The sequence below is a fragment of the Haliotis cracherodii genome, unplaced genomic scaffold (genome assembly GCF_022045235.1).
Source record: "Haliotis cracherodii isolate W230 unplaced genomic scaffold, xgHalCrac1.p SCAF_1, whole genome shotgun sequence".
Taxonomy (NCBI): Eukaryota; Metazoa; Mollusca; class Gastropoda; order Lepetellida; family Haliotidae; genus Haliotis; species Haliotis cracherodii.
The window spans coordinates 2973683-2989069 of NW_027266264.1; the positions used below are offsets into that span (position 1 = coordinate 2973683).

The window sequence follows — 15387 nt, forward strand, 5'->3', positions numbered from 1 at the left end:
AAAGTATAACGTCAAACAAATGGTTGCCCTATTTTTTATTACAGTCACGTTATTTGTTTACATCAGTATATTTAGGATGCAGTTCTTCTTTTCACCGTAAAAGTATACAGGCTAACATTTTCGAAGGGTGGCGCAAAAGGTTTCCTTTGATTTAACAGGTGGACCACCTACCGAAAGGTCAGACCATTACTAGTATTTACCAATATTATGCTAGTCTGCTCAGGCAACTGCGTTAGAATATCAAGACTAAAACTCACTAAAGGTGTTATTCCATCAGGACAATGTGCATGTGTGCACGTCTGTTGTCGCCATGGCTAAAATGCAAGACTGTGACTTGAACACCCTCTGTCATCTGTCCACCTCTTCACTATCTTGAAAAGAAAACTCTCTGGCAGGCTAAATGCAAATAATGATGACGCCATGTCTGGTGTGGAAGACTTCACACACAACCACGAGGTGCCCTACCACACCAGTGGGATCCAGACACTTCAGCATCGCTGGCAGAAGGGCGTGGACCCTGGGGGCTTGGGGTTGGGGGGTTGGGTGAGGGATGGGGTGGGGCTGGGTAGGGGTTTAAATAGAATTAGTAACCCAATCGACGCAGTCCATTATAGTTAGGCTCAGAACTTTTCTGCATCCAAGCCTAAATGGTACAAAGTATATCCAGCTTTTATTCCTGACCTTGACGATATACACCCTTCCGCTAATTCATTTTGTGTCTGTTAAATTGAGCGTACATGATGGACTTTCGCCATGACCGCATTGCACCATGCTGCCTGGCCCAGATGACAGGATACACCCACTTGCACAATGATGCAGACGTATTCGTGTATATCCTCAATCAGGGATACGAATATGTCGCGTAAGCCTACTAACACCGTCATATGTAACTCAATTTACTTTGTTTGTTTGTTATTTAACGCCGCACTCGGCAATATTCCAGCCATATGACGGCGGTCTGTAAATAATCGAGTCTGGACCGTACAATCCAGTGATTGACATCACGAGCATCGATCCACGCAATTTACTATATGTAATTTATTTTATACATAATATAAAGTGAAGCAGGCACTGGCATCAATATTTTTTGCTTTTACGCTTGAATGTCATATTGTCCTCACAAATACCGTGGAGGTAACGAAGAAAATGATGGCAGTCAGGTGTATCCACAAGGTAACATCAAATGGAAAAGTTGTTTCTTTAAAAACCATAGGGAAGTGAGGAGAAAACAATGTCCATTGTAAGGAACAAACAAGATGGTGAGGACATCATGTGCTTGTTTACATGTATGTAATTGAAATTGACAAACCCAATCCACAATCGCAAGAAATCTCCGACTATATCATGAGCATGTGTTAACCATGCTAAAGCATGTTACACTCTATAACAATATAACGTAGCTGAATCTTTCTTTTCGACTACCATGTGCCATGTAAAGCAAGTCCACACGTTACCATTGTAACGAGCTTCAGAAAGCAGGACTTATAAAACTGTTTGTGTCTGTGACATCATGTCTTTCCGCCCTGTGGTCCGTGTTGCGGGATTCTGCATCAGTTTGGCCATGGCCTCACGCCAGTGGCTGATGGTGGAGTATCTCGCTCTGCTGATGCTGTTGGGTAGCAGTACCCCAGGTAAGTTCACACTTACCTACCCTGCCGCTACAGTTCATTAGTAGTGAGAGAGTATTGTTTTACGCCGCTTTGAGCAATATTCCGGCAATATCACGGCGGGGGACATGTGGGGAATCGAACCAGGGTCTTCGGCCTGACGAGCGAACGCTGTAACCACTAGGTCTCCCCAACGCCTCTGTTCATTGGTATTATACAGGAACAGTTTGTGTCTCAGTAAATCGGAACCCAGTGCTGAAACTGAAGTAATGTTGACACTGGTGTTAACCTCAAGCCGCAAGCTACTTTGTAACATAACATAACATCAACTGCCGATTGTAGTCACTTCATGTTCAGTTTGATGTTGTTTTGCACGCCTTGGTTAAAACCCGTGTGTTCTTACATAAACTACTGGAACCCTACACTGAAACTGTGACATTTACCAAGCGAACTTTGGAGGAATAGTTTGAAATGGATTTGTACTTTATCACAGCTGAAGTAATCGTCCTTATCACCGACTACAACGGCTACATCTACAAGATGGATAAAAACAGTCAGGGCATCTTATACCACGACCAACAAGGAACAGAAGATATTGCCTATGATCCAGTTGAAGAACAAATCTATTGGTCCAATCTTGACACCCATTCTGTCAGCAGAGTGGATCTCGATGGTGGAAGTTACATGAAACTTTTCGATGTCCAAAGTAAGATTAATTTCATCAGCTATGGTATAACTTCCGGCTTGTTATTCTGGACACTGTTATACCGGACGTTGTTAAACTGGACATTGTTATACTGGACATTGTTATTCCGGACATTGTTATACTGGACAATTGTTATTCCGGACATTGTTATACTGGACATTGTTATACTGGACATTGTAATAAATCAAATTGTTATACTGGAGATTGTTATTTCGGACATTGTTATACTGGACATTGTTATACGGGACATTGTAATAACGGACATTGTTATACTGTGCATTGCTATAACGGACATTGTTATCAGAACATTGTTATACCAGACATTGTTGTAACGGACATTGTTAAACCAGATATTGCTATAACGGACATTGTTATACCAGACATTGTTATACTGGACAGTGTTATGTCAGACATTGCTATAACGGACATTGTTATTCCAGACATTGTTATACTGAATAAAATCGATTTATTTATATGAGTACGGGAGGAAGCATATTATTACACTATTAATGACAACTGTTTCGCTAATATTACGAAGCAACATATTCATACCACGAATACGTTGTCTTTCTTTACTTCCATATGGTTGCGATATAGCTTATAGTCGAGCCTGGACCAACTAACCAGTGGTTGATAGTATGAGTATCATCCCACGCCACCAAAATACTATGACACATGGTGTAATGATAATAATACATATATCATTGTCCAAATAAGTAACCTATGCAATATTTTTGTCAATATTGAACAACCAATGTGACCAACTACGTACTTCAGAAAAGAGAAGGAGTTGGAGGATCAGTACTAACAAAAGGGAAACTAGCTACTTCCAACACATAATGATTCATCTGGTCTAATTACGAGAGTCGGGGCGGTGGATATGCAGTCATATGCAGGCCCTTAGGAACGAGAGGGGGTGGGGGTCTAGAGGGCACTTAGATAATTTAGTTAGTATTTCATATGAGCTATTCTTGAAATAACTGCATATACATTAAAGCGACAAAACCTTTTCAATATTCATTCTCTTCCTAATAAATCTCTGCCAAATACAGTGTCGATTTTACGATTCCGACTATACCAAAAGCATGTGTTCATAAGTTACTATAGTGGTGATGACACCAGGTGTTCGTGGGGAAGACACCAGGAGTTCGCGACCAGGCGAACGCATATGAGCTACTTCTAGACAGAGGCAGTTGACAGTCGGGCCCTGTTCCACAAAACAATCTCACCTCGGCTTAACTTTGACCGGTAATTAACAATGGCTCGGCAATTTATCTGAATGATCATCATTCATTTCTTTATGTCCATAGTGTAACCTGTCTTTGTACAGTAAACAACGTTTTTAACGAACACGCTTATAACGAACTGACCAATATAACGAACTTATTTTTTAGTCCCTGCCATTTTTTGTATATATGCATATATATGCTTATAACGAACTACGGTTATCACGAACTAAAATTAGTGGTCCCTTTGAGTTCGTTATAACCGTAGTTTACTGTATATGGCAGAGCAATGCGGGTTTTTACAAGATGTACTGACCCGTGAAGATGTGGGGTAGAATAGGTCTTCAGCAACCAATGCATGTTTGCCGTAAAAGGCGACTATGCGATGGGATCGGATGGTAAGGCTCCCTTGACTTGGTTGATACATGTCATCGTATCCCGATTGCGTGGCTCGAAGCTCATGATGTCAATCACTGAATTAACTGGTCCAGACTCGATTACTAACATGCCGCCGTCATATAGCTGGAATATTTCTGAGTGCGGCGTTAAACATGTGCTTGTGAGCATAGAAGGACAATTACGATGAGACAAAAATAGTATTGGCAAAAAATACAAATTGTCAATATAAGATGTCATATGGGAATGTTAGTTTTGTTCAGTTTAAGTATGAATGTACCATATGACCGTGTTTCTGTATTAACGTTGAGGTTCAAACCGAAAGTTTAAAATAGTTTATTAGTGAAACTGCTTTCCATGATTATAATTTTCTCGAAAGTAAATACTAAAAATAAAAAGATAAACTTCACAGTCAAACAAAATACATGGAATAAATACATAGGTAATATTAACCTTAGTGAGTTAAGGAAGAGTGAGGCCAACCGTGGGTTGTGATCGTAACTTCAGGTATATTCATTTACATGCACACATTTACTTACGTAAGTTTATTTGTATAAACAGTAAATTAACTTCGGATGAGTAAATATGTCATGAAAACGGCTCTGCACACGTGAGTATTAATACTCTTCAAACACTTTTACACACCACCAAAAGAGTTCGTGTAATAGTATATTTACTCCCTAAGTATTTTACCCCATGAGTAAACTATGTCTTGTAATACCCCGTTCACATGCACAACATTTACTAACGTAAGTAATTTTACACGTGTAACTTTACACACGTGCGTATATGTAATGTTACTATGTATTCACACAAAAAAGCATCTTAGGTGTGTAAATAAAGTATGTAAATGGTGAAAGGTACACATATTCGCCAGTCTGTTCACGACTTTCAACACAAAACAGGTTGTTTTCCAATCAAAGTTGAATGAGAAGAGAGTTACTTCACCGAATATTTTTCGCGTGAAGCAACATGTGTTTGGTGTGTACAAATCTTTTTGACTCCTTGAAGCCAAAAGAAAACACCGTCCGCTCAACTCTGTATATACGCATGGCAATTTGTTTGCAGTTGACAATTTGTTTGGTGTTGGCAAAAGAATAGATATTAATTAGATCATCCTCTTACGTTGACATAAACGTTCACATTGCAACATATACTCACAGTGCAGATTTATATTTACACCTGCTCCAGACATGATACAAATTTCCTTCTGATGTAAATAAATACACATAAGTAAAGGCGTTCACAAGACAAGATACTCACATATGTATTTCTACACACGTATGCACATATACACACATATGTATAGAGGCGCATGTGAACGGGGTATAAGACATTGGGGTGTAGGGGCATTGTAGTTTACTCACGTATGCAAACTGATACCACCATGCCTATGAAACTTTTTTTCTGGTCATTTCATGGTATCCATGACAATCCATTTGTCTACCCCACCAGACATGCTACATTTCCTCGTCACACACCAATGTGACAATCGATTACAATTTATTACGATACGTCTTTCAGAACCTTTATTTTTTGTGCCAACGGTGCAACAGATACCGATCGTTTTCTTTTCTGTCATAGATAAATGAATATGTGTGTTGTACATTACATTGTTCAGAATCAAATCACAATAAGTAATTTACGTGATGTACGTTTATTCAGAGGTTTATTAGTACACATTGCAGCATGTTATTCATCATCAGTGTTTGTGGTACAGATGGCGGTGTCCAATGAGGATTGATGTGGCATAGTATTATACCACAGACAAGTTTGACGACCATAGACTTTTCAGGCATTGACGAAATGTGCTGCCAAGTGTATGCCAAGTCATTACGCAGGCTGTTTGCGTTTTGCAGAGGATCATCGTCAACATCGTCATGGCCATCTTTGCTTGCCTCTATCCGCAATGTTCTTGTAGCTCCCATGTTTCATTTCACAAAGGTTCTGTGGTGATATTTGTAGTCATATGTAGCCTGGAGAATGACTGATTACCAGCCCTTTCGATTGAGGATTTCGCCGTAGGCAATGGCTGATACAACAAGAAGGATATGGGTACCATCTATGGTCTCTCTGAATTTTTGAATCCCCGAAGTAAATTTTTAAATTGATTTAAATCGTATGGGGTTCAGCACCTGTAGGGAAGGTTACAGGTTTTCCGATATTTCAGTTTCCACAGACTGCGTGCACACATTTTCATACAGTTGCCATTCCAACCCAAACCAGATTATCGACAGTGCGGTATCCAGCATTAACTAGTACATAGCTATGGCAACTCTGTGATGGAGTTCAGTAGGCTCTCTTTCGGGCAGGGAATCATTGAAGAAATTAATTGTTTCTTGTGTTATGCGGAAGGTTTTCTGAATATACGGGGTAGAATAGGTCTTCAGCAACCCATGCTTGCCGTAAAAGGCGACTATGCTTGTCATAAGAGCCGACTAACGGAATCGGGTCGTCAGACTTGGTTGATGCATGTAATCGATTCGACTCGATTATTTACCGACCGACGTCATATAGCTGGAATATGGCTGAATGCGGCGTAAAACAACAAACCAACCAACCAATCATTGTGACAGTGACGTTCATCTGACAATATCGTTCCACAGGATGCGTGGACGTTGCCTTGCCCATGCATTGAAACCTTCGTTAATCCCAGGACAAGGCATGGACATAGGAAATACGGACAGTCAACTCATTGCGCGTACCTATGTCTGACTTGAAAAGGTTAAAAAAGGGTTCAAAATAGGACATCTCACGATAATCAAATCTCACGGTATGCAAATCATAGATACTCTAATTGGATAAATGGTCATGTGAAAACAGAGTCAATTTACTTTAACTCCTTTACATAAGTTATTCCGTGTGTTAAAATACTCACAGAAGTAAATGCCGACATGTAAATGAGGCTTCAGTTAAGGTTGTTTCATGAAATAAGAAGCCAACCTCAACAAAGGTCTAAAGTTCAAATCTTATGACTTACGATCGCTTTAGTACTTACAGAAGGAAACTAACCATGTCTGTCTACTCATTACTCATTACGCAACTGAAAACATAGTAGTCACATAGCTGGGATAAAGGGCCGGAAACATAAATGGTGTTGGGTTCAATCCTCAGATACACAAATAGGGTTATGTTGACATATTTATTCGAACTTGCACCAAATGTTTTTGCAGAATCTCAAGGAATAGTGTTGGATCCGAGCTCGAGAATCCTTTTTTACAGTGATGATAGAACTGCGGTCATTGGGAAATATCATCTGAAGACGAGAGTGGAAGAATTGATTGTACGTTCAGATTTGAGTCGACCACACGCCCTTGCAGCTGATACACAGAGAAGGTATGATGATGAGCATGTTTGCCGTTTTACATGATAGTTTATTGATCTGGTGTAGCAGATAGCATTTGTTTTGAAAAGGAAAAAAGTGTTCGCTCGTGAGAGCGAGTGTAAGTGTTGGTCTTGTATGGGTGTGAATGCGAGAGCGGATGTGAGTGTTAGTGTTAGTGTTTGTGTGAGAGCGAGTGTGAGCGTTGGTCTTGTATGGGTGTGAATGTGAGAGTGGGTGCGGGTGCGGGTGTGAGTGTTAGTGTGAGTGTCAGTGTTAGTGTGAGAGCGTTTATGAGTGTTGGTCTTGTATGGGTGTGAATGTGAGAGTGGGTATGGGTGTGAGTGTTAGTGTGACTGTGAGTGTTAGTGTTAGTGTGAGAGCGAGTGTTGGTCTTGTATGGGTGTGAATGTGAGAGTGGGTATGGGTGTGAGTGTTAGTGTGAGTGTGAGTGTTAATGTTAGTGTTAGTTTGAGAGCGAGTGTTGGTCTTGTATTGGTGTGAATGTGAGAGTGGGTGTGGGTGTGAGTGTTAGTGTGAGTGTGAGTGTTAGTGTTAGTTTGAGAGCGAGTGTGAGTGTTGGTCTTGTATGGATGTGAATGCGAGAGTGGGTGTGGTGTGAGTGTTAGTGTGAGTGTCAGTGTTTGTGTGAGAGCGAGTGTGAGTGTTGGTCTTGTATGGATGTGAATGTGGGTGTGGGTGTGGGTGTGGGTGTAAGTGTTAGTGTTAGTGTTAGTGTTAGTGTGAGAGCGAGTGTGAGTGTTGGTCTTGTATGGGTGTGAATGTGAGAGTGGGTGCGGGTGTGAGTGTTAGTGTGAGTGTCAGTGTTAGTGTGAGAGCGTTTGTGAGTGTTGGTACTGTATGGGTGTGAATGTGAGAGTGGGTATGGGTGTGAGTGTTAGTGTGACTGTGAGTGTTAGTGTTAGTGTGAGGGCGAGTGTTGGTCTTGTATTGGTGTGAATGTGAGAGTGGGTGTGGGTGTGAGTGTTAGTGTGAGTGTGAGTGTTTGTGTGAGAGCGAGTGTGAGTGTTGGTCTTGTATGGATGTGAATGTGGGTATGGGTGTGAGTGTTAGTGTGAGTGTGAGTGTTAGTGTTAGTTTGAGAGCGAGTGTGAGTGTTGGTCTTGTATGGGTGTGAATGCGAGAGTGGGTGTGGTGTGAGTGTTAGTGTGAGTGTCAGTGTTTGTGTGAGAGCGAGTGTGAGTGTTGGTCTTGTATGGGTGTGAATGTAAGAGTGGGTGTGAGTGTGAGTGTTAGTGTGAGAGCGAATGTGAGTGTTGGTCTTGTATGGATGTGAGAGTGGGTGTGGGTGTGAGTGTTAGTGTGAGTGTGAGAGCGAGTGTTGGTCTTGTATGGGTGTGAATGTGACAGTGGGCGTGAGTGTGAGTGTTAGTGTTAGTTTGAGAACGAGTGTGAGTGTTGGTCTTGTATGGGTGTGAATGCAAGAGTGCGTATGAGTGTTAGTGTGAGTGTTAGTGTTAGTTTGAGAACGAGTGTGAGTGTTGGTCTTGTATGGGTGTGAATGCAAGAGTGGGTGTGAGTGTTAGTGTGAGTGTCAGTGTTAGTGTGAGAGCAAGTGTGAGTGTTGGTCTTGTGTGGGTGTGAATGCAAGAGTGGGTGTGAGTGTGAGAGCGAGTTTGAGTGTTGGTCTTGTGTGGGTGTGAATGCGAGAGTGGGTGTGAGTGTGAGAGCGAGTTTGAGTGTCAGTGATGTGTGAGTGTGGGTGTAAGCGTGAATATGAGCATGTGTGTAAGCGTAAGTGCGAGTGGGTGTGGTATTGTGAGTTCATTTGTTCGTGTGGGTGATTGAAAGTTCAGACATTTTACGTCCTGTCTCACTGAAATGGAATGGAGCAGGAGCTTATTTTCTTGTATGTCCGGTCCAAAATGTACAACCTAAATCAAGTTACTGATATTTCTGATTCCCATATAAGCGTGCCCTTATACAAACAGGAAACTCTACTGGTCAGACATTGGAAACTCCCCTAGAATCGAAATGGCTGACTACAACGGGAATGACAGAGAAATCATTGTACAGTCCCACCTCATCTGGCCTACATCACTGGTGTTGGACAAAACAGGTAAATTGTCACAAAAGTGTTACCCACTCACGAAAAGGCAGGTAACCCTTTTCCAGAAATCAAGCGTACACCGTACGGATACATCCCGGATACAACATAAGTAACACGGTTAAATGTAAATTTCTAAATCGTTTTCAAGTTTGTCTGCACGACTTTGGTATGGAGGTATGATTCCGAGAGACTGTTCCCTGCACATACGTATTCCCAGTATTCTAGATATGCCATATCATATGGTAAAGGCTGATAGTAGTAACAGTTAACTGTGTTATATAGGAGACAATTTGTACTGGGTTGATGAACATGGATCCTTGAATGACGTGATGGCACTAAACCTCTCCACAAGGACTTCCAGATCTATACCGTACACTGGGCGCCGGCGGGAATTCTTCGATCTTGATGTGTACAACGACACTTTATACTTCATTGACCGGGAGGCAACGTTAGTGATGTCATGAATACTATTTGTGTGTTTATTGGTCTTGATTACTTTACAATGAAATTGAATTAACAGAGAGTCTTTAAAGAGAAGTATGGTAATATACCTGTTGTGATACTTTTTTTTTTAACAATTAAAATGTGTTATTGTGTTCTTTTTTCACTCGAAGAAATATGAATCATACGACTTCTGAAACATTAACACCGTTAAGCATAACAAACAAACAATGAACCAAACGCAAGCACACGCCAAGGAAAATGAAATCTTACATTGAATGCCGACCTGTCTACTGTTTGTTTTTCAAAGAAATACTTACTGTCCCATGTTTCCAGGTCTGTCTATTTATCGATGCCAATAACGGGAGGAGAACTGACACCAACATCAACGCCAGAAGGGATGTCAATGTACAGACACATCTGCGTGTTCCACTACCCACATGGTGAATATAATACATTTGTGTGACAGGATTGAATAGAGGGGTGCTACAATGTTGTCTTTACAGGGGTCGGCAAATATACTACCTGTCTGGTTTTGCATTAAACAATCTAGAGATAGACTTGTAACACCATGCGGAACTCAGTAGTATTACTGCTTCTTTACATACCTATGTAAGTGCTTGGGTTCTGATCCCTTCGACCGCCTCCGTGGTCTGGGAGAGAGCGGAAGGCCCGGGGTTCGATTCCCGGCCACGTCTTACCAAAAGACGTTAAAAGATACTTGTCACTTGGTACTTGTTGTTTCCCTGTCTGACGCTTGGCATAAAGGGGCTAACACAAGAACTGGTCGGCTCGGAGTCATTATACTGTGTCGTTTTGGGTATTTATGTTAAACTGCGGCATGGTATCTCAGTGAGCTAGCTCTATAAATCGGCATCTGTCCGTACTACAACAAGCAGCCATACACACGCACGCACGCACGCACGCAAGCACGTCGCTATGTAAGTGAATATTCCTGGACGCGACGTTGAACCCGATTTCTCCTCACCTCTGATCCTTTTCGGAGTAAAGTGCACGGATTAATTTACATTCTGTGTGTTGGAACTATTTCAAAGACAATATCGCCATAAATTAATCTTCCATATCTCCACATGTCTGCATGGGGATTCATGGATTGACATGTAAAAGTTCATAAGAGTATATATATATATTCAGTTCTGTAACTTGTAATTTAGAAATTCCACGATGCCCGCCTGGTACCCATGGGAAGGAATGCCAAGTGCCGTGTGGACATTGTCGAGACGATGGGCCGTGCATGATTGATACTGGACGCTGTCCATCGGGGTGTCAACCAGGGTGGATGGGGAACATGTGCACTGAAGGTAGAACGTATTTCTTGCCAGATGGTCTTTGTCATATATTATCATTGCTAGCAAAGCTCGTATCATTTGTGTTTCATAATATTATGTAGTGCCTCTTATTTCGTAGCCATTGTATAACCTGGAGTGCCCAGATGGAAGTCACGTCCCAAGTGGACACTGAAGATAAACACTATTTATCCAATTTAATATGAAACAACCAGTTAAAAGCATTGGTGGCTGTTGATTGTACATGTACTGACGTTGAACTAATTCATTATGTACATGTGATATTCTGACTTTTATCCTCATGACGGTGTTCTACATTTGCATGTCCCTTGCTACCCGTGAGACGAGACAGATAGTAGACAATGTACAGGTACAAACTTTAACGTACTTAATGTCTAATGTTTCAGGGTGTGCAGATGGGTATTTTGGCGTCAACTGCAATGATTCTTGTGGCAAATGTAAAGGTGGAGTTGTCTGTGACAAAGCAGATGGACGATGTGCCTCAGGATATGAGACCGGCTGGATTGGGTACAACTGTACTCAAGGTGAGATTTATGTAAATAGGCATCATCTACAAGCTTCCATCCAAACTTGTAAAAGGGATGAGCTTGAAACGTCGGAAAAATATTCATTTGAAATCATCTAATTTTCCTATGAAGCATATATCCTGGTTATCACGCGAGTGTGTTTGGGGATGGTAGAAAGTCAGGATTAGGAATGAACATTGTATTTAGCGAGACTTGGCGCGGTAAATACATAGTGTTTATTCCTAATACTGGATATGTAGAACATATTATTCTTCTGCTGTCATTACATACCCTTCTCATGTTATCCCACTCATGTATGCAATTGTTGTTACTGTTCATCCTCCACTTATTATATATATTCTGTACCATGTTCATCATTCAGTCTTGCTTGACAACGGTATAAGGATCTGTACCGAAACGTCGTCTTCACAGGCATTAAAGAAGTTGTTATCCATAAATTGTGTCTACTTTGACTGTGAGACTTATCGGCAGGATTCGTTACGGTCAAGCATCCCATCCTCATATATTACCGACACTGCACTAGCTTGTTTGAATCCTATCATAGCTTCAGATATCAGCAAAAACCTGTGAATTGAAAACGATTTCCTGCCTACAAACTTTGCAAGGTGTCACTCAAGGCTCTGTCTTAGGACCAATATTGTTAACCCTATATGCACGGTCTCTCAGCAAAATTGGTGACAAGCACGAAATCAATCAACACCAGTGTGCTAATGCTAACCAGCTGTATGTTGGTTTCTCACATGACGATGCAGGAAAATGGGTCGTCGTGTTGGGTATTTATGTTAAACTGTGACATGGTTTGTCAGTGAGGTAGCACTATAAATCGGCATCTGTCGGGACTAGAAGAAGCAGCCACACACGCACGCACGCACGCACGCACACTCACATACACACACACACACACACACACGCACACGCACGCTATGTAAGTGAATAATCTTGGACGCGACGTTAAACCCCATTTCACCTCACCTCAGATCCATTTCGGAGTAAAGATAAGTTTACATTCTGTGTGTTGGTTACTATTTCAAAGACAATATCGCCATACATCAATCTTCCATATCTCCACATGTCTGCATGGGGATTCATGGATTGACATGTAAAAGTTCATAAGAGTATATATATATATTCAGTTCTGTAACTTGTAATTTAGAAATTCCACGATGCCCGCCTGGTACCCATGGGAAGGAATGCCAAGTGCCGTGTGGACATTGTCTAGACGATAGGCCGTGCATGATTGATACTGGACGCTGTCCATCCGGGTGTCAACCGGGGTGGATGGGGAACATGTGCACTGAAGGTAGAACGTATTTCTTGCCAGATGGTCTTTGTCATATAAACTGAAGTACAAAAAAAAGTACACACCCCACTATTCTGACAGTAAAAGAAGACAGGGCAAACTTTATTGTGATTGTAATGTTTAATGTCATTGTTGAGTCATTTTCAAACATGTTTAGAATGGATTTAAAGATTTTTGGCCACATAAAACTTTCCAGTTGACAATAACGTCCATAGGCAGTCACTCATCAAAAATCACACTTGTAGAAATGATGACAGTCCCAGGTATGAAGGCCATGCGAGTGGTCTCAGTACCTCGTATGACCCCCATTTGAGTTAATGCAAGCCAGGACACGCCTTCTCATGGAAAAGGTCAACCGTCGGATGACGTCATTAGGGATCCGCTGCCACTCTTCTCGCAGAGCCTGTTCCAGCTGTGGTATGGTGGTTGGTGGCTGTGCACGTCGTCGCAACTGTCTACCGAGATGGTCCCACAGGTGTTCAATGGGTGACAAGTCCGGAGAGGCAAAAGCTGAATGTTCTGACGGTTCAGGCAGTCCATAGTGAGTCTAGCAGTGTGTGGTCGGGCGTTATCTTGCTGAAAAAGAAACCCCTGCCTTTGCCTCTGCATGAAGGGGATCATCACCGGCTGTAACACTTGGTCCCTGTACCTCTGGGCTGTCAGGGTCTGGTGGAGAATGACCAAATCCGTCTTCTGTTCGCCGCAAATGCCTTCCCAAACCATAACGCTGCCTCCGCCAAAAGGATGAACTTGTTGGACACATGCTCCAGCCAGTCGCTCGCCTCTACGTCGGTAGACTCTCACTCTACCGTCAGCATGGTAGTGGTTGAATCGACTTTCATCGGTAAAGAGGACTCGTGACCAGTCACGACGTTGCCAGCGTCTGACTCTTCTTGCCCAGCGAAGACGGCTGATACGGTGTTGAGCGGTCAAGGTCATCCCAAGGAATGGTCGATAAGCCCGGATACCGGCAGCTCGTAGTCGTCTCATGACTGTGTTCCTGCTGATGTGGTGACCTAACGCTGTCGACGCTGTTGATGCCATGGTGAGGAACCTGTTGCGCAGGTGAAATGTGCGTATGTACCGGTCTTCTGCAGGGGTCGTCACTCTCGGTCTTCCTCTTCTTGGGCGGTCGGATGTCTGGCCAGTCTGGTTGACACGACGAAGGAGTCTGATAATGGTTTGCCTGGTGCAGCCAAGGGTCCTTGCGATGTGACTGTTCGACGCCCCCACTTGGGACATTCCCACGGCTCTCTCTCACTCCGCTGCTGTTAAACGTGGCATTTGTCTTGTGTGTTTTTTCATTGAATGTGTAATGAACGATAGAATCCACTGCCTTTTATACTGTTACTACGCACATTGCACGTGCAAATGGAGAAAATTGCCATTTTCACAATGTGTGCTTTTGTTGCCTATCATAATGTCAAGGTTACGTTTCTGCGATATGCTCTCAATGGTTTTGTTCATTACATTACGATAGCGCCAAAAATGTAACAACATTTTCAACCATATGCGTAATATATGATATTTTAGGGGTGTGTACTTTCTTTTGTACTTCAGTTTATTATCATTGCTAGCAAAACTCGTATCATTTGTGTTTCATTATATTATGTAGTGCCTCTTATTTCGTAGCCATTGTATAACCTGGAGTGCCCAGATGGAAGTCACGTCCCAAGTGGACACTGAAGATAAACACTATTTATCCAATTTAATATGAAACAACCAGTTAAAAGCATTGGTGGCTGTTGATTGTACATGTACTGACGTTGAACTAATTCATTATGTACATGTGATATTCTGACTTTTATCCTCATGACGGTGTTCTACATTTGCATGTCCCTTGCTACCCGTGAGACGAGACATATAGTAGACAATGTACAGGTACAAACTTTGACGTTCTTAATGTCTAATGTTTCAGGGTGTGCAGATGGGTATTTTGGCGTCAACTGCAATGATTCTTGTGGCAAATGTAAAGGTGGAGTTGTCTGTGACAAAGCAGATGGACGATGTGCCTCAGGATGTGAGACCGGCTGGATTGGGTACAACTGTACTCAAGGTGAGATTTATGTAAATAGGCATCATCTACAAGCTTCCATCCAAACTTGTAAAAGGAATGAGCTTGAAACGTCGGACAAAGTATTCATTTGAAATCATCTAATTTTCCTATGAAGCTTATATACAGGTTATCACGAGAGTGTTTGGGGATGGTAGAAAGCCAGTATTAGGAATGAACATTGTATTTAGCGAGACTTGGCGAGGTAAATACATAGTGTTTAGAACATATTCTCCTTCTGCTGTCATTACATACCCTTCTCATGTTATCCCACTCATGTATGCAATTGTTGTTACTGTTCATCCTCCACTTATTATATATATTCTGTACCATGTTCATCATTCAGTCTTGCTTGACAACGGTATAAGGATCTATACCGAAACGTTGTCTTCACAGTCATTATAGAAGTT

At 41.9% G+C, this 15387-nt stretch overlaps 2 protein-coding genes and 1 long non-coding RNA gene across 3 annotated transcripts in view; all 3 read left to right on the forward strand.

Annotated features, from left to right (window-relative positions):
* Nucleotides 1-1510: 1510 nt before the first annotated feature.
* Nucleotides 1511-9508, forward strand: LOC139442033 (pro-epidermal growth factor-like). Its single transcript, XM_071222837.1, has 5 exons — nt 1511-1631; nt 2101-2313; nt 7109-7271; nt 9210-9337; nt 9477-9508. The coding sequence occupies exons 1-5, from the start codon at nt 1511-1513 to the stop codon at nt 9506-9508; spliced, it is 657 nt and encodes a 218-aa protein (XP_071078938.1).
* A 106-nt stretch (nt 9509-9614) lies between these two features.
* On the forward strand, nt 9615-11034 carry LOC139471450 (uncharacterized). Its single transcript, XR_011653839.1, has 3 exons — nt 9615-9776; nt 10106-10212; nt 10945-11034. It is a non-coding gene; the product is annotated as an uncharacterized lncRNA (long non-coding RNA).
* Nucleotides 11035-11065: 31 nt separating this feature from the next.
* LOC139443644 (multiple epidermal growth factor-like domains protein 10) overlaps nt 11066-15387 on the forward strand; it is a 33704-nt gene continuing 29382 nt past the window's right edge. The window contains exons 1-4 of the mRNA XM_071224620.1: nt 11066-11091; nt 11484-11621; nt 12778-12924; nt 14843-14980. Of these exons, the coding sequence (XP_071080721.1) occupies nt 11070-11091; nt 11484-11621; nt 12778-12924; nt 14843-14980 (445 nt within the window). The 5' untranslated portion in view covers nt 11066-11069. The remainder of the gene's footprint in view (nt 11092-11483; nt 11622-12777; nt 12925-14842; nt 14981-15387) is intronic.

What these genes read in the sequence shown, in the direction of transcription:
- LOC139442033 (XM_071222837.1), top strand. Translation starts at nt 1,511, where the DNA reads ATGTCTTTCCGCCCTGTGGTCCGTGTTGCGGGATTCTGCATCAGTTTG. An exon ending in GTTGGGTAGCAGTACCCCAG is followed by an intron (nt 1,632 to 2,100) that starts GTAAGTTCACAC and finishes ACTTTATCACAG; the next exon opens with CTGAAGTAATCGTCCTTATC. An exon ending in GAAACTTTTCGATGTCCAAA is followed by an intron (nt 2,314 to 7,108) that starts GTAAGATTAATT and finishes ATGTTTTTGCAG; the next exon opens with AATCTCAAGGAATAGTGTTG.